At 41.0% G+C, this 17987-nt stretch overlaps 1 protein-coding gene and 1 long non-coding RNA gene across 4 annotated transcripts in view; one reads left to right on the forward strand and one right to left on the reverse strand.

Annotated features, from left to right (window-relative positions):
• Positions 1 to 9228, forward strand: part of LOC108901537 (uncharacterized) — a 183362-nt gene extending 174134 nt beyond the window's left edge. The window contains exon 5 of the long non-coding RNA XR_001963927.2: positions 8770 to 9228. This is a non-coding gene — a long non-coding RNA (uncharacterized LOC108901537). The remainder of the gene's footprint in view (positions 1 to 8769) is intronic.
• On the reverse strand, positions 5281 to 17854 carry LOC108901534 (filamin A-interacting protein 1-like). 3 transcript variants are annotated; one of them, XM_018703043.2, is made up of 8 exons: positions 17620 to 17854; positions 17089 to 17243; positions 15080 to 15336; positions 13099 to 13186; positions 11552 to 11664; positions 10704 to 10853; positions 10393 to 10483; positions 5281 to 5566 (listed from the first exon to the last, which is right to left on the reverse strand). In XM_018703043.2, exons 1-8 carry the CDS (start codon positions 17708 to 17710, stop codon positions 5528 to 5530), a joined length of 984 nt encoding a protein of 327 aa, XP_018558559.1. In that variant the 5' UTR covers positions 17711 to 17854; the 3' UTR covers positions 5281 to 5527. The 3 variants fall into 3 exon arrangements, with proteins under 3 accessions (XP_018558559.1, XP_018558558.1, XP_018558557.1); XM_018703042.2 differs by having other exon boundaries at positions 10393 to 10480; positions 17089 to 17246; XM_018703041.2 differs by having other exon boundaries at positions 17089 to 17246.
• Between the last annotated feature and the right edge of the window lie 133 nt (positions 17855 to 17987).

The raw sequence follows: 17987 nt of genomic DNA on the forward strand, positions 1-17987 counted from the left end.
GCAAAACAAAGACGCAGCCCCTCAGATGGTGTTACAACTGACATCAATCATGTTTTTTTGTCTGCAAAGAGCCTATTGAATCCATACAAAGGAAGGCTGTGAGCCAGGAAGCAATGAATTGGTCAGCATATTCATACTGACAGTGTAACCAATCGCCTAGTGGAGGAAGGCCTTCTAGAAGCTCAAGGTTGTCAAACCCTTTTTTACCTCTGAAAAGTCACCGACGCTGTGTGTTTTGATGACAGTTTTGCCCTCTTGGTTAAGAGCATCAAACCTATTTTAAGTGCCTTCTTTCTACCAAGAAATCTCATGTCAAAGACTTGCAGCTCGCCTCTTAAACTTTGAAACATTGCGGACTGCGGCCACACCACTAGACTGTCTTGTTGGTCTCTGGTGCCACAAACCAATCATTTCCTCCTCCACCTCTGTCAAAAACACAACCAGGCAGCCAAGGAGAGGAGCAAGTGAATGAAATCAAGAAGTACTCTGTACAATGGTGAAGTATTAAGTTTTCTAATGCTTCTTCTCCTGCTATTGTCAGTACAAAAGCAGAAACCTGTGACAACTCCTGCAGGGTGATTACCCACATAAGTATGTATACATAAATTACTGCAGACAGTGCACACGCACTCACAGAAGGGATAGGAACCATGCAGAGGTCTTCAAAAATCTCCATATAGCCTCCAGGTCCCTTTTCTTCCTGTGATTCAAGACTCAAAAGTCTCCCAGCAGCACAAGCTCAGAGAAGTTAAAAATGGAAGTGGAAACTTAATGCAAATTTCCTCTGACGTGTGGGAGCGGCAGCCCAGAGAGAACCAATCAGCTCAGTTTAATTCCACCTGGAAACACAAGCACAGTTGTCACCGGCTCGAAAAACAGACTTGAAAACTATGCATGGAAACACAATATTCAGGGTATACTGAGTGAACCCTGCTACTTTGGTGTGAGCCAGCACAGAGGGAATGGGAGAAAATAAGTGTCCAACCACAACTGCATATGTAAATTATGTAGCGTTACCATTAAATAAACCCACAGGCTTCAGGCGACTTTGAGTCTGTATGTTGTGTAACTCTGATTGTCATCTAACAAAATCTACCAAAAAATGCTTTAGACCCCTAAAGTGTCACTGATTCTACATAGCAGTTAGTGTTTTGTGATTTCAATCTACTGTACTTGCTGTATCATGTCTACCTTCTAGTTTCATAATATTAATATTTATAGCACATGGTCCCCACTAAACAAAACCCATAATAAAATTCACTAAAAGTACAACTAAGCTTACCAAACCTACACTTGAAGAGCTAGCATTCTTCTTATAAAAGATGCACTTGCCCTCCATAAAGAAAACATAAAAGTTGCTGTGTGTGAAAGTAAATAACTTCTCAGTAGTCCTCATTCTAGCTGGCAGCTTTGTGATCATAATGTATGATGTGTGGAACCTGGACATTGGCTCGTGTAAACTCCCACCTTTACAAAGTGCAAGGTGAAGAGATCCAGCCCTGATGAAATAAAGCACACACATCTCGAATGCCTGATTCTTGCCGTGTTTGCTTTATTGTTCCTGCCAGAGTTTGAAGTAAAGAACCAGAACTCCCTCTTCAGCATCTTGCCAGGTTTGCATTTTCACTTGCCTTAGCTATTCGTTTTGTTTATGGGGAGGATTCCTCTGCGTGTGATGTCAGTGTTTCTTTAAGGTGAGAGTAGATCCTCAGACGCCAAACAAGGCCCCTCTCAAAATCCCGACACCTAACCCTTGTGTGTGTTTACTCACGCCACTATTAAACATTTACATATCCATCCAAACAGTGTCAGGGGGAAAACCGCATCATCCCGCTCTGTTTTACATTAGCATGCGGCGGAGCAGTTTGCCTCTTCCACCGAGAGGGAGGAAAAAGTCCCAAAACATCCATAGTAATCAATCTGATGGAACCAAACAGCAGTATACACGGAGGACGCACGAGTAAACAAGTTTTAACTCAGCTGGATTGAAGTCTCATCTCCACAAGGAGCGAATAAGACGTGACTGCATGTTTCGCTAATGTTTTGTCTTTTAGTCTAAGAACCGCAAACAACTATGTGCTGAACATGTCAGAGTTTATTTTGTGAGCTCAGACAGAGGGATATTTCTCTAAGTGGACCCCAGCTCTCATAAATGTTTATTAAACGCTCTCTATGCACAGTAATTCAGTCTTTTCCAAACCCATGTGGTGCTATTTATAATCCATTTAAGCAATGTACAGTGTAGGATTTTACCAGATAATCTTGTGTTTGTACAAGCAAGTACACAGACAAAAGTCACACATGGAAATACAAGTCTCCTGGTCTCCTTTTTTAACAAGTCTCACTTTTTAAAAAAAATGTGAATATCCTGGTGTTAAATATCTGTAATGTGTTTTCCCTGGCTGTAAAGACGTTCGGACATAAACATGCTATTCTTGCTCTACCTATAATTGTTCTATTAATAACGCCTATAATGTCTGGGTCTCGTTCTGCATGGAAGGGTGCAACAGTATTTATTGTGTGCAAACGCGACCTGTTTCCAGCTGCCGCACGTTGTTAATCCCTGGCTACACCTCTGCCATTCACAGCCCATTTAGGTCAGACTCTTTTGGCACTTGGCAGTCAAGACGGCAGACTGCTGCCGCTGATGTCCCTCGTGGTCGGCGGGCGCTGCTGCAGATCTGGGGCCACACCTTTGCGATGAGACATAATACTGGCTTCTGCAGCCTGACACGTCTAACTGAGAACAGCATCACCTCGCCTCAGTTACCTCTAACCCTTCAGCTCTAGACTTGGAAGTATTGAAAAGCTGTTATATACAAGCATACAGTCTTTTCCAGTGGCGCTCATGCTCTTTCAGGGGCAAGGGCCACACGGACCACCCAGAGCTGGGCCTAGAGCCCCAGATAGTGCCCAAGTCTACCAAATTATCCAGACTGGGACTGCCAAATCTGGGACCCAAACTCAACCCAAGATCTGAAACTACAGTTTTAGCTTTATTCCATCCATTACTAACCTTTTAGCTCACCAGGCTAATGTAGCACATTGCCACCACTCTAGGTCATTTTTGCTATCACTACATAGCTAACGTTAGCATTAACAGCTGTTTACTTACTAGTCTAAAAGAAATGTTGCAAGTTCAACATCAAACGTAATTCCTGTACTTGTCAGAGCGGTCTCCATCGGTGGAAAGTAACGCTACTGTTTTGCTTCTAGTTCTATCATTTTTTGTCTTCTACCTAAGTTAGCTAACCTGCCAGCCCCACTTTCCGAAACCAACTCACTCACTACCCTGAAGAAGTAGCGCTCCTCAGAGTGCATATTCTAACCTTTCAACGATGGCTGAAGCTCTTGGCAAGCGACCATCACCACCACCACCTGCTCCCAGCAAGAAACCACATTCAGCCACAGAGAAAACTACAAATAACCACTTTAAAATGATGGAAAAGTCCTTTAACTTTAAGGTAGTGCGTGAAGCCAGGAACATTACACACCAGAGCCTGTTCAGTTTTTAACTTGTGACAGCTGTACTGCAATAACAGTTACTCTAAATGTGGCCTAAATCTCATTATTCTGGATTGGATGCTTTTCCTTTGTTCATGTTAACATCTTTCAAAAGAGCTTTTGACAGGATTGACCAGTGGATCTGTATTGTTGAGCTTGTTAGAAGATATTTGCACCTTTATGATCCATCAAACTTCTAATCCTTATATTCCCTGACAGTTTTTCATTGAATCTGTCCCAACTGACACAGAGTGAGGCAGGCTGCGGTCCTGTTTCCTGCAAAGTCAGCTTCATTGTACTCTGACCCTAATATCCAGGATTAACTTTGGTGTTCACCCTAATTATTACACTGGGAGAGGTGATAATGAAATCCTGTGTTTTTCAGACTGAAAACTATTTACAAGAGTCAGTGGAAAGTATATACTTTAAATTGCTATTTGGAATTTTGTGCTATCTCTACGTAGCTAATATTAGCATTAACAGCTGTTTACTTACCGGTCTAGAAGAAATGTCGCAAGTTCATCATCAAACTTTATTTCTTTACTCTCTAAGAGCTGTCTCCCAGTGGTGGGAGGTAGTGTCAGTATTTTATTATTATTCTAGTTCTGTCCCTTCTTTTCCTCTACTGAAGTTAGCATGCTAACCAGCTAGCTCCAGCCCAGACAGCCATCTCATCACTTTCCGATACCAGCTCACTCACTGCCCTGAAGAAGTAGCGCTGCTCAGAGTGCATATTCTAACCTGTTGTGTTGTAAACACAACGATGGCTGAAGCTCTTGGCAAGCGACCATCACCACCACCACCTGTTCCCAGCAAGAAACCACGTTTGGCCACAGAGAAAACTACAAATAACCACTTTAAAATGATGGACTCTCTGTAGTGTACAGTCTGCCCTTAGGAAGTAGCCTTACTCAGAAGGCGTATTCTAACCTTCTATTGTAAATGCAACAATGGCTGAAGCTCTTGGCAAGTGACCATCACCACTGCCACCCATTCCTGGCAAGAAAACTAAAAATAACCAAGTGTGCTAAAAAACGAAAGGGGTCTGAATACTTAATGAAGCCACTGTAGACACGTCTGGGTTAATAAAACTGATAAATATATTGACACCCTTATCTGACCTGAAGTCAACACAAAATGACTGCAGAAATTAACCTATAGTATAAAAGTGTTGTTTATTTCCATTTCCCTGATGCAAATGTGTCATTTTTTTAATTTGCACTTTATAAGTAAAATAAATTAGCTTGACTTTATTAAATCCCTCATGAAAGTTTACATCCAAAATGTAGCTGCTTTCTCCTTGACAGATCTTATGTAGTGTGACAGAATGCATGCTTCCAACACCTTGGCCAAAACATTTGCATTGTCTGTTAAACTGTTGTTGCCTTCACACTATGTGTGTATCATATGGTTCACATATGACGAAGCTTCTGGGTCGTCATCATTAGCGTGAGCAAGTATTACCTCATATGCTTTTTAGACGGGGGAAAGCCAAGTGATAAGTGAAATGTTCTGATCTTTAGCAAACTCTCAATGGGGGAACAATCAGTAGAGCTTCACTTTGGTCAAAACAACACGTTTGTTGTTTCCTCTGTGCACCAGCTGCTAGTTCCCCCTGCGAGGATTCACTGGCAAAACAACAAAAGAGAACATTCTCAGGTGCTTTTGCTCTTGTTAGTGGTGTTGATTACAAGGTCTGAAAAATGGACAATTACGGCAAAATGTGACCAGACAACTTCAGGCACATGTGATGTGCAGGCAAATGGAGGACAGGAGCACATAGTACAGTGTTTAATTCAGTCATATATCATGAAAGAGATTCTTTTCAAGACAGATGAACAATTGTGGAAGACAAACTTGGTTTCACAGGTATGTTTTTCCAAGATAGTTTGTTTTTTTTACACAATGACTGGGAAGTATTCCACATAGCTAAGCACACACACAAACATCTAGTCATTATCTTCTGGTCAGCAGAAGGTGGGAAGAGAAAACAAAGATGTGTCCAGGCTCCAGGCTTCTGTCCTCAAGGAGGTTTTTGGTGTCCGTTGATAGGACTCCCTGCCTGAGGACAGAAAAATAAACTGTAAGTGAAGATGACCAAAGACAATAAACGTGTGCAAGAAGGGAACAAGAAGAGTGAGAAAATGCCTTCAGGAAAAATTGTCCCACAAAGTAACGGAAGGTCAAAACAAAGTGGAGATATCGAGGATAAAATTCAGCTAAATTTGGATGATAGGTTTTCCTACATCTAGGTCACATGTTGAGGTCTTTCAGTTGACGTCACAGTTTTAAACAGTCAGCGTCCAGTCAGTAGAGGCCATATGTGAAGAATTTAAATGATTAAATTTGGTTTTCTTGCGGACCATTCTGCTTGCTAAGAAAAGAGACGGTTTAAGTAACCAGGGTGAGCTTTTTTGATTCAGTTTGTTGAGTAAATGTAAAAATCCTCTGTAATTGGATTTTCTGTAATTGCTTGTGTGTGAGCAGAAGCCCTGAGTGTCTGTCTCAGGTAAAAAAAAATCACCAGCCGTCACTGCTGCTAATATGTAGATGCCTTAACACTGACTGCTGAGGTAGCAAGTTTCATGTGAGATAGTCTTATCATAGTGAGGTTAGTTGAGTAGGTTTCCTGCAAGAAAAATTTGGAAAAAAAGAAGAGGTGCCAAAGTCCACAAAGGGAGGAGGTCGGGTTGGACGGATGAGCCTATAAAACATTAGACCTTAACATGGGAGACCTCTGTTTGTTTTTTCTGTTTCCAACTGAAAATCAACGTCGGTTTGATTGAACCATGACTGCAATTGTTCTGTACCATTAACTAAAGTAGTCATTTCTGTACTCAAGCTGATAAAGACTAACCTTAACGAAGAAGTCATTTTAATCCAAATCATGATGTTGTTTTTAAGTCTAAACCGAACCAAACCTTTTTTTTTTTTTTTTTGGAGGGTACAAACAAATTATGTTGTTGTTGTTGATTGAAAACACTGTTTGAATGTCATGAATTCTAAATTATATATTTTGGTTTAATTTGCAGGACTAGTTGGTTGGTTGTTGTAACATTCGTCAAATTAGCCAATAAACAGACTCTTGTTATAGGGTGGGATGAACTCGTGTACCAGGCTGCTAATGTTATGTCCATTTGCTGCCAAAGTTGAGCTGAGGTTGCTTGATAGATGCTACCATTTTTAGACATAGAAACACCCGAGCAAAAGCTGTTGTTGCGTATGCACCAGGTACATTACTTTTGCTCTTTAATATGGCGCTAGATGAGTATACAGTATGCACCAGGCCCATGCTTCACATTGAAGTGGTCACTGAAAATGCTGCTAGACATCTAAAAGAACATTTCAGCTTTCCAACCAGATATAGCACATTTTTGATTGGACTCACCAAAACCATACTTAACTGAATTACAACTCTAATGTTTCAAATATCATCCATTTAGGCAGCTGTATTATTTTCTTTCTATCTCTATGTCATCTAAGAACGATACTTATGTCTACACACTGTGAATCTGCCGTTTATATAAATCATGTCAGACCTAGTAATGTGTTTTATCATGGCTGTTTCCTTTATGTCTCCGGCAGTCCCTGCTCCTCCAGCTAAATTTCCTCCCTCTCTCAGCTCTGCAGGGACTAAAAAAGAAAAAAAAACCTCCCTGCATCATCTGCACTCAATCAGAATAATTATCCCAAGAAATGCACTGCAGAGCCCGTGAGAGGTGAGGGGAATGAAGCACAGAGGCTATTGGCAATCACCTCCCTCCAGTCATTATTAGTCATCTCTCTCTGCTGCTTTGGAAGAGGACCTGGACGGTTTGGGGGGAAGCCATGTGCAGCCGACAGACAGGCAAACAGACAGAGAAAAGGCCTGATGTGACGCCGGTGCCCAGAAAGTATCAGCGATCTCTGAAGGCTCTGGCAGCACAACAGCTCCACTGGGGACTGGCAGTCATCCGCACACGAGTATTAGCCTTATGTTCTGTCTGTCAGGCTTCCTCTTATCCACACATTTTAAAAACACTGAACTTGTCACTCTGAAGATGTGGGAGCTTTTAAAAATCCCAAAGCAGCCACCAAACACCTTTTGGGTTCTTTGCTATAAAAAAAAATCCTTCCAGGAGGATGAAGCGTTTGAGGTCCTGTCAGGATTTGTGAACGCTTCCTGAAGGAGTTTTGTGTGGAACATTGTGGGGTTCCTGTTTGATTGCAAAATGGCTTTGCAATCAAAAAGTTCCTCAAAGCCCTCTAACTTTTTAAAGCAGACAGACAGAAAAAAATAAAACACTGATTAGACTCCAGTGCCCATGAAGTATCAGTTCTATGAATGTTCTGGCAGCCCTGCAAGTCCACAGGGGGCTGGCAGTCATCCTCAGATGAATATCTGTGTTTTGAATTTGAATTTCACCCCTGAGATTTGCACTTGTCTCTGGTCCAAAGATTTTAAAAGACTGAACTGGTTGCTTTAAAGGTAGAGGATCTCTTTCTAAATATGCAACTTCTAAATTTGAATTAATGTACTCTTTCTGCTGACATGGCACATTTTGGGTTTCCCCTGTGTTTACCTAAAGACTTTGAATAGCCCTTTAAAGTGAATATTTATTTAAGATGAGAAGCTCTTTGTGTAGGAAAAAGTATGTGTCTGTATGGGAGATTATAGCTGCCATAATAGTATATAATTATGCTGAAAAAGTGAAAGTTTTGAACCTACTGGATTTTCATCAGGCAAATAGGCAACATGACAAAGAGGAGGGTCATCAGACATCAAATTGAGGTCTTTGTGTACCTGGAAAATAATTAATTCATTGTTTTTGAGTTTTTTTTAATGAACCTTTATTCATTCCTTTTTCGTGTTTCCATGTGCCTACAAGTTGCCTCCAGCTGCAAGAACACTGCAGTAAATGTCCTCAATGTATAACGATCATATGCCATTTCAGTCAATACGATCCAGTACAGTTCAGTTCATAAAGTTTTCCATAACTCAAAGAGAAACTAGAATTACCACCTTGTGGTTGTATGCCTCCGCCAACTAGTCCTGGTACAGTTAATTAGTACGTGAGGTCTTGAGTTTTGTATAAAAACATGTTTTGTGAGGTCACTTTGACCTTTGTCTTTAAACCACCAAAATCTCAATACTTCATCTTCAAGTCCAAGTGAAATTTGAAGAAATGCCCTCAAGGTTTTTCTTAGATATGGTGCTTATAAAGTCAAGATACATTGTTAGGTAATTTTAAGCTTTGACCACCAAAATCTAATCCGTTTTTACAGAATTTGGAGAAATTCCCTTAAGGTGTTGCTGAGATATTGTGGTCACAAGAGTGGGACGGACGAATGACTGGACAGATGGACGAACAGATGACCCGAAAACATAATACCTATGGCCACAGCTGTCGATGGTAAGAAAACCATAAATTAGCATGGTTTTCCCTTGTGCCCTCTTGTGGCCATTTGACGGTACTGCAGTGCTACTCCATTGTACATGCAGTACTGCTGAACAGAGTTGCGTGTCCAGAGTTGCGTGTTAAAATCCACGGCAGACAGACAAAATAAAAACACTGATGAGGCCTCAGTGCCTGTGGAGGATCAGCGTTTTGACAATCCTGGCACCAAAACAAGCCCACAGTGGGCTGGCAGCTGTACCCAGATGAATATTAGCTCTGTGCTCTGGATTTCTAATATTTCACCCTGGAGAGCTGCAGTTGTCTCTGATCCAGAGATTTTAAGACACTGAGCCGATCACTGTAAAGATATCTTGTAAAATCTAAAAGACCTGAAGACAACTGTAGTCAACATGTACCTGTTTCTGATAAATATAGCAGCCTTGTAGACAGAGGCTGTAAAGTCAGGTTTAAGGGATGACTGTTAAAGCATCTAGAAGACTGGGAAATGTGTCCTTTCTTGGGCATACTGTCAATGTTCATATTGCAAGACGTTTTTAAGGGTTTCTTTACGAAGTATTCTGCGGTTTACCCATTGATTGCATGAAGCATTGCATTCAAGCAACCTTCAAAAGACAGAAAAACAATGATGAGTCTCCAGTACCCATTAAGTTTCAGAGTTCTGGCTGGATGTCAACTCCTGTAGGGACTGGCAGTCGCGCCCAGATGAATATTAGCTCTGTTTTTTTGGATGTCTTCTATTTCAATCCTGAGATCAGTGCTTGTCTTTAATCCAGAAATGTTTTAATACAGAAGTGGTCACTCTTAAAATACTGGTTTCTGCTTGGGTCCTGTTAAAATTTGTAGAGAGTCAGTGAGCATTTGGATTTTCCTTCATGTTTCTTTTAAGAACCCTAACGTTAGAGGTGAAACGCCAACCATTTTCTGGTTCCAATTTGATGTTTTTTACACTGAATATATTGTTTTTTCACTTTTATACCAATACAACAATCCATTTGAATACATCTCTTTGAGTTTGGGGAGATTATAAGAGGAATTATCTTACATTTTAAAGACAAAACAATGAGGATTACTGGATAATGAAAATAATCGCAGCCCTACTCCACATATGAGAGATCTGAGGAAGTCAGGATTCGTTATGGCTCCATATTTGATTGCCAAAGAGCTTTAAGTAATCCTATAGGTACCTCAAACCCTCTTTACTTTTCACAGTCTGCAGCAGACAGAAAACGCCCACTTAGACACATTCATCATCATTCATCATCAAGACGTACGTCTAATTTCTGGAAGAACTGACAGCACTGCAACTCCCCTGGGGACTGGCAAACGTAACAAGATAGATATTAACCCTCCCTAATGAATGTCTAATATTTCACCCCTGAGGTTTGCACGTGTCTCCCCGCCCAATGATTTCAAAAGACTGAACTGCTAAACTCGAAAATGAGGAAAAGATTCCTTAAACCATGCTGGGTAGAAAAAATTAAACTGATACCTGGTTAAAGAGGTCCTCATACAACGTGTTGGACTTCTCCACCTGAGACTCCAGGTCAGCCACTGCTTCTGCCTCCCATGATGCTATACTGCTTCAAGAAAAAGACAGGTTAAACATGTCGTGAATGCTGTAGATTCATGTTGTAGTGGAAAATGTGTAGGGAGTGGACCATGGTGGAAAATATAGAAAAATGATGGGACATATAAAGGAATGTTCCATGCCTAGTGGGAGTGTTTTTTGAAGCTTTATCATAGTGACACAGTATGCTGCAGGATTGAAGTATATAAGTCTGTCTGTTCATAGTTTCTTACCTGTCACAGCTCTCAGTGTCCTGTAGGGGGCAGATGAGGCTCTGTGTGGGACTATCATCTTGTAAACTCCTCAGTTTCTGAGTTTTCTTTTCCAACATGCTGACCTGCTGCAGCAGAGCCTCTCTCTCCTCTATCAGACAGGCTTTGAATCTACAGAAACACGTTAATGCACATGCTGAGTGATCAAACTTGAGATTTTAACCACAGCATGTATTTCTGATTATGTAGCATGTTTAGTTCAGGTATTCATATTGCACAATGCACAAAAGCCAGTGAGTGCTGAAATTTGGCTGATTAATCTACAAACTGAGCAGCAACATAAAGTCTGATCACGCACTGAATTATGAGAAAGATCTTTTATAAGCTTAAGAAATATTTGTTGCTCATCAAGTACCTACACTGACTGTGCAAAGGGGAATACTGGTATTTATTGGCGTGATGAGAAGTTTCAGCAAACTGGAACCAAATGGGACATTGGTGTCCTCCATGTGTAAGCTGGACAGTGTTTAGAGGAATGAATTGAGGTGGGCTGCATTCAACAAGTAGGTCATTTTTTGTAATTTTTCAGTCTGATACTGATGCTCATTTCATTTCTAAATTTGGGCTTCTCTCTCAAACACATTTTTTCTTAAGTGCTAGAGCTGAAGGCAGCTGGACTTCTTTTAGTTTCTCAAAAACGTTTCACCAAAGAGAAGGCCATTCAACTCCTCACTACCCTTTTTTTTCTTTCACAACACTGTCCAAAAGTTTGTCCAACTAAAAACATACCCATGTAGACATCAGTAATTAATGTTTAGGTAATGTTTGTCTGTGTTTTTGGTGAATACATCAGAGTAGAAAATACCCACCTCTTGACGCAGCACATCCAGTAACGCTGCTGCTGACACAGCCATTCAAACTGCTCTGCTGTCTCCTGTAGTTTCCTCAGACTTCCCTCGTTCTCCTGCTGCAGCTCTCGTACCTTAAAAAAACAAAAACAAGAGGGATGTGATCAATACAAGAGGAAACCAGGAAATTATAAGCGTTGCATGTCTGTCTGGGTTTAAGTATAGATCAGAAAAACGACTCTTCTTGCGCTGTCATCTGGAGTCTGATTTAATCTCCAGCTCCCAGGGACTTTGACAATAATTCACAGGCCTGATCCACCACAAATAAATGTTCTCATTAAGTTTTTTTTCTTCTCTGTTGTTTTCGTTCTCTTGGACTTTCACAGATCTCAAAAGGAAAGATAGTTGTAGACCTGGATTGTTTGCTGTTTGATGGACTGTTTGAAGCACAGGCCAGTGAGGGAGTGAGTCTTTGAAGCCAAGTGTAAATAAAGAAATATATTTAAAAAGGAGGGGAAAAAAAACTCCTGACAGTGTGGAGGAATGTTTCACTAATGCCCAGACCCAACACACAGTAATACAAACTGTATGCCAACAAAAATCTGAATTAGCAAGCCTCTCTTGGGTGGTTGTAGTTTTTAAAAATTTGGCAACAGTTTGTAAATTTGAGCCTTGAGGTTTTATGTTTCATGAAATTAATTATTCAAAGTCCAGTGTCGGGCTGTTATTCACTGTTTTTTAACTGGCACGCAGCCACACTGACCAAAATTAGCCCGAAACAGCGAGAGCAGTGTTAATCCATTACTTGTGATCAGAGGAGCTGGCAGCGGGGCTCGTGTTGTGCTGCGTTATTTCTGGAGGAGTTGAGTTCACGTTTGACAAAAGAGAAATACTCCACGTTCATTGTAAAACCATTAAAACTCCATTACTTATCTGTTTATGTTCAGTCAGAGGAGAGTAAAGGCAGCTAGACAAAGTGTCCAATCCTGACATCTGCTGGACGAAAGTGGGATTACAACCACGAGCAACAGATTTTCTGTCTCTCTACATGATAAAGGAAATCTACTATGGTTTTTAGTTAATATATAAGATATACAGATGTTGGTACAGTACAGAAGTTTAGTTTTATCCACCAGAGAGTAGAGACAAGTTTATTTTTCAACGGTAACACGGCCTGTCCAGTGTTTTTCTTACTCATAATTAGTTTTAAGAAAATAGGACACCTTATCAAAAATAGTTTATAGCTACAAGTTTTTGATCTTTCTTCTGCATTTTTATGGATACAGTATGTTGTATTTGTTCTATACATGTATTGTGTCTTGCCTGTTGTTGATTAGTGAGGGCACGTTTGAGTGTCACACCACTTCTCACTGTCAGATTAAAAGGTGGTGATGTTAAATACAAGTTTCATCTTCTTTCAGCACCACAACAAGGGTAAAAACCGCTTTACAACTACACTGAGCCTCACCTGTGTGAGGCTGAAACCTGAGGAAGAACCTCTGAGGTTTTGTACTCCTGTAAACAAACTGTGTCAGAGCTAAATCTACCTCTGTACGTCGTTCTCTCACCTCCTTCTCATGAGCTTTGCTTAAACCCTTCAGCTCCTTTGTCAGAGTTTTGTTGATGTGTTGCAGCTCCTCCAGCTCCTCTGTCTTACTGTTGGGGACAGATACACAAACAGAAAACACATTTAAATGTATCTTTACTTTATATCATGATTTGTACATTTTTTTCTCTCTGCTGCACACTGTTTTCAACAATAATACACAAAAACAATGTGCTAATACCATCTGCCAACAGAATTACGCAGCTCTTTTTATATAAATTATTTCTTCTACTTTGCTGTTTCAGGTTTTCACCAGTAATAGAAAAAAATAACTGAGTGTTTTTTATTTTATCTCTGTGATAAATGACTGTTTGGTGTTTGGATTACTCTTAACCAAAACACAGCTTCTTATTTTTACAGGTGTTTCATCCACAGAGGTATCTATTCATCTGGATTTTTACTCTCAGCCCTCTGTGGACAAGTGAATTAGATTTATGTTAATGCATTTTATATTAGTCTCGATAAGAATTTTCTTTTCATCCTCTCCCTGAATCATAATGTGATAACGTATTCTGACGCTGAGCCAACTCTCTGAACTTCTCCACCGGGTTTTAAAGTCAGCAGACTGAGGATGACTGTGTTTCTGCTGACGTTAAAATCACACGTTTTTATTCGTCCTCGGCTGAAGGTGTTCTCAGAGCGGCCGGTGACAGCTGCAGATGGTAATCGAACTGTTGTGTTTTTTTTATTGTTAATTTTAATGTTTCTTTTCTTATAGTCTGCGGTCTTATCTTTAATGGTATGGCTCGGTTTTAACAGCTGGGTGAAACATGGAGGAATGTGTTCAACGTCGGCCCAGCAACAGTTCAACACGGTTAAAAACAACACGGAGACTGACGGGTCGCCACAATCAGGTATTCAGGTATTTCCTTCACAGCTCCACAGTTACCAATCTGCAAAGTTTATTTAAATGTTGGGCACCATCATTTTAGTATTATTACTGTTACCGAACCTTTAAAAAGCAGATACAAGGCAGTTAAAACCCATTAAACCTCAGTTTTCCCCTTTTTATTTTCCATTAATTTGGTTAAAATCATCTTATTCCACTCTATGCTGTGTAATTTGTTCCAGCTCTACTGTAAATAATATTTACACTAACTGATCCATCAAATGTAAATATAAAAAAATTAATCCTGACATATTTGGGATCTTTGGAGACTTTGGGATCTGCAGTAAAATTTTATGTAGATTTGAATTTTTAAATGATTAAAAATACACTTAAATATGATCGCTTTTCTTGTAAATATAACATTTCTTTCTGCCTTATGTAAAATTTCCAAGCCAAATGTGTGTTTTTCCACAGGAAGACTACATTTCCCATGATCCATGTTGCCTGAATTCCACACTAACATACTTTGTTAGTACAGGTTTTGAGTGTTTAGCCTGTTCACACTGGAGCGGTGACAAACTACAGTGAAATATGACACTAATTCAAACTATATCTGTTTGATTTATGAGTGAGATGTTGATAAACATTATTGTCCCACAAAATAGTGTGCAGTAACTCTGCAAAAGTGGAGATTGAGCTACTAGACTATATTTTAATTTATTTATATTCAGGAGCATGTGGTAAAGACCTGCTGCTCTTCAGGATTACGGTTGCGTTGCATTAAGACGTTTCCTCAGGCGTGTACGAGCAGTGACTGATAAGTTTGTGCTCTGAGGTAGAAGGAGATGATTTAAACGGCTGTGGAAGTTCATAACTTTTGTGGTATTTCTGCTTCAGGTGACCTCCTTCTGCCTTAGGCCACAAACTTCAGGAACGTCTCCTGCGTGGAGAGTACACCTCAGGTTTGATTGCATAAGCTACACAGTGAATAAAAAAATCATTAACATGAAGCTGAATGTCACTTAGAGAAGTTTAAGTGGAATGAAGGGGGAAAAAATATCATATTTATAAACTGCAACATGTCAGTAATTCTGAGAGCTGCTGTGGGCCCTACCTGTGCAGCTCCGCCCTGAGGCCCTCCGTCAGCTCAGCCCTGCGCTGGGCTTCGGCCTGCAGCTCGGTCTGGAGGCTCTCCGCCACCGCGGCTCTGTGCTGGGCCTCGGCGTGCAGCTCCTCCACCAGGCCCTCCAGCTTCACCTCGGAGCTCTGCAGGCACAGCAGCTCGGAGCTGACCTGCCGCAGGAGCTCCGCGTCCCGGGAGCTCGCCTCCACCAGCAGGACCACACGCTGCTGCAGCAAGTCCACCAGATCCTGCAGGGAGAAGGACACAGATCCTCATTTAAATGAACCTGTAAGCTAAGAATGGACTCAGATCTCCCTGGAGACGTCCCGATTGTAGACACTGCACAGTTGATATCAAACACAGTTTGTGGCAAGCCCGGACCTGAAGCTTTAGCAAATCTATGAAGGGGAAAAGCAAGTGAGTCACACTCTCTAAATCTCTCTAAAATACCGCTGACGTTCCTAGAAGAACTGAAAATCCTCCTTAAGTCCGATAATCAATCCGAGGTTCTCAATCCAAAAAGAAAAAAAAGGGCAACAACATTTTTTCTGCCACATAAAAAATATGCTGATTTTATTTTATAACGTTGTTGTTTCGTCCTGCGAAATCCAGATCCAGGCCTCTAGAGAGCATTAAAATTAAACTCTGAGAAGGCGAAACAAATCACTCTGCTCCCAGCTCATGGCTCACACCTATACAACCCGTGCTGAGCAGCCAAAAACTCCAAAAAACCACTGCCAAAACCTCTGCATTTACCGTATGTTAACACTGGCACTTACTGGTAGCCCAATTCCAAGTGTAATTACAGTAATTGTAGCATAGGTGGCCCGTTGGTATGGTCACGGCTGTGTGCTTTCAAATTACTGGACTGTAATGAGGTTAAACACTACAAGGTTAAATGACACAAATTTTAAAAATCGCTCTGAATCGGGCAGACATTGGCGTTTAGGTAAGTATTTCCTAACTAGAGTCTAATTTTCTGCACCAACGTTCGAGGTTGAAATTGAGTTGAATGTTGTTTTGGGAATAATTTTCATATCAATTAAAGTAACCGCACTAGCCTGTATCAGTTTGGTTCAACTTATCTTTTTGTCCCATTATTATAAGTGCTGTGTTATGAATTAATGACAAGAGTTTCCTTTTTGTTTTATTAATATTTTGACTTGAGTTTCCTCTTTTCTTCTTTTCTCGTCTTCTCTTTGCAGACGTGGAATCTGTCACGTTGTCGGCTTCATGAATTGGTGAAGGAAATGGCTTTTTGGCTTTCGAACAGAAGTTTCTTTCACATAAATGTTCTGTAAAGTCTGTTCAAAAATGACAGAGGTGCAGTTCTCTTGTAACTTGGTGTGCGAGGGAGTAGGCCCTAAGGATCAGGGAGGCGCCGGGGCCTGAGCCTGTGTTTGAAGTGACGGCAAAACGAGCACAAAGAGGTACAAAATGACCACAAAAACACTAGAACGAGATGTAAAATAACCGCAAAGAGACACAGAATGACCTTATAAATATGCAAAATGATGGAAGAGACTCACCAAAACCATAGGGAAATGCAAAAAGACTCAAAAACAACCACAAAGAGACACAAAATCACTATAAAGAGACACCAAATGACCACAGAGACTCAACGCATCCACATAAAGGGTGCAAAACGACCACAGAGAGACACAAAATGACTTTAAAGATTTGCAGAAACTCACTGCAACCACAAGCAAGTGCAAAAAGACTCAAAATAACCACAAAAACAACTGTTAAGAGACACAAACAGCCACAAAGACACTCAAAATCACTATGAAAAGGTGCAAAACGAGCACAAAGACACAGAGGACTCTCATCTGACGCTGTGGAAGCCGTGCTGGTGGATATTTACACTGTAAGCAGTGCGAGGTTTTACAGACATGCCAACATAAACTTTACAGAAGCTGTGGTTCTATAACTCAACCAATGAGATTCCTCCTGTCTCTCCTCCTGCCCACGGAGCAGCTCCACCTCCCGACCAGACTCACCTGCTGCTGGTGGATCCTGCCGATGAGCTGGTCCTGTTTCATCCTCAGCTGCATGTTCACCTGCTCCTGGTGGAGGAGTCGAGCGGTCGCAGCCTCCAGGTCATTCTGCAGCTTCCTCTCCCTCTCTCTGGACACCAGGAACTCCCGGTCGAGCACTGCTGCAGCCGCACGGAAAGTTTAGTTTAGTTATAGAGGGTTAGTTATGAGGAGTTTTACTGTCTCTTTTACCGCGCGTTTTCACTTTAAAGTCATGACCTTTGAACCAACTGAAGTCACTGTTTACTTCAGAGAAAATTCAACAACACCTTAATCCTTCTGCTTTTATGGTTTTGTCTCATTTTATGGCTTGAAACTTGATTTAAACATTAACCACATGCCTTTAAAAATCCAGTAAATAGCAGGAAATGTAAATTTTAGATACCACAGAACTGTTTGTTTAAAGTTACACATTAGATTACATTACATTTGTGATGAGAGACATAAACTGACAACTTCTTGTTGAGGGAGTCTCAACCTCCCTCTGTGTCTTACCTTTGTCGTGAGCCAGGCGGGTGCACTTGGCCGTCAGATACTGGATCTGACTGTAGTCCTCGTCCCGGTGCGCTCTGAAAAACCTCCTCATGCTTCTGTGTGTGTTTCTGAACAACTGCTCCTCTCCTTCTCTGAAACCCCGGAGGGAAAGTCACGGGTGTGTCCCGTATCGTCAGATAAGACGCCGTGTGCTCATTTCCTGTGATATTTAACTCCCACCTGTTTTAAGGAGGACCTGCACCTGAGGACAAGTTTAAGCATTAATCCCAAGCTGCTGTTTTCATAACATGGAGGTGAGGTTAGCTGCTGGTGTGTGTGTGTTCATACCTGATGTGTTTTGTTGCCATCTGGCCCGCTGCTTGAATAAA

This window comes from Lates calcarifer, linkage group LG8 (genome assembly GCF_001640805.2).
Source record: "Lates calcarifer isolate ASB-BC8 linkage group LG8, TLL_Latcal_v3, whole genome shotgun sequence".
Lineage (NCBI taxonomy): Eukaryota > Metazoa > Chordata > Actinopteri > Centropomidae > Lates > Lates calcarifer.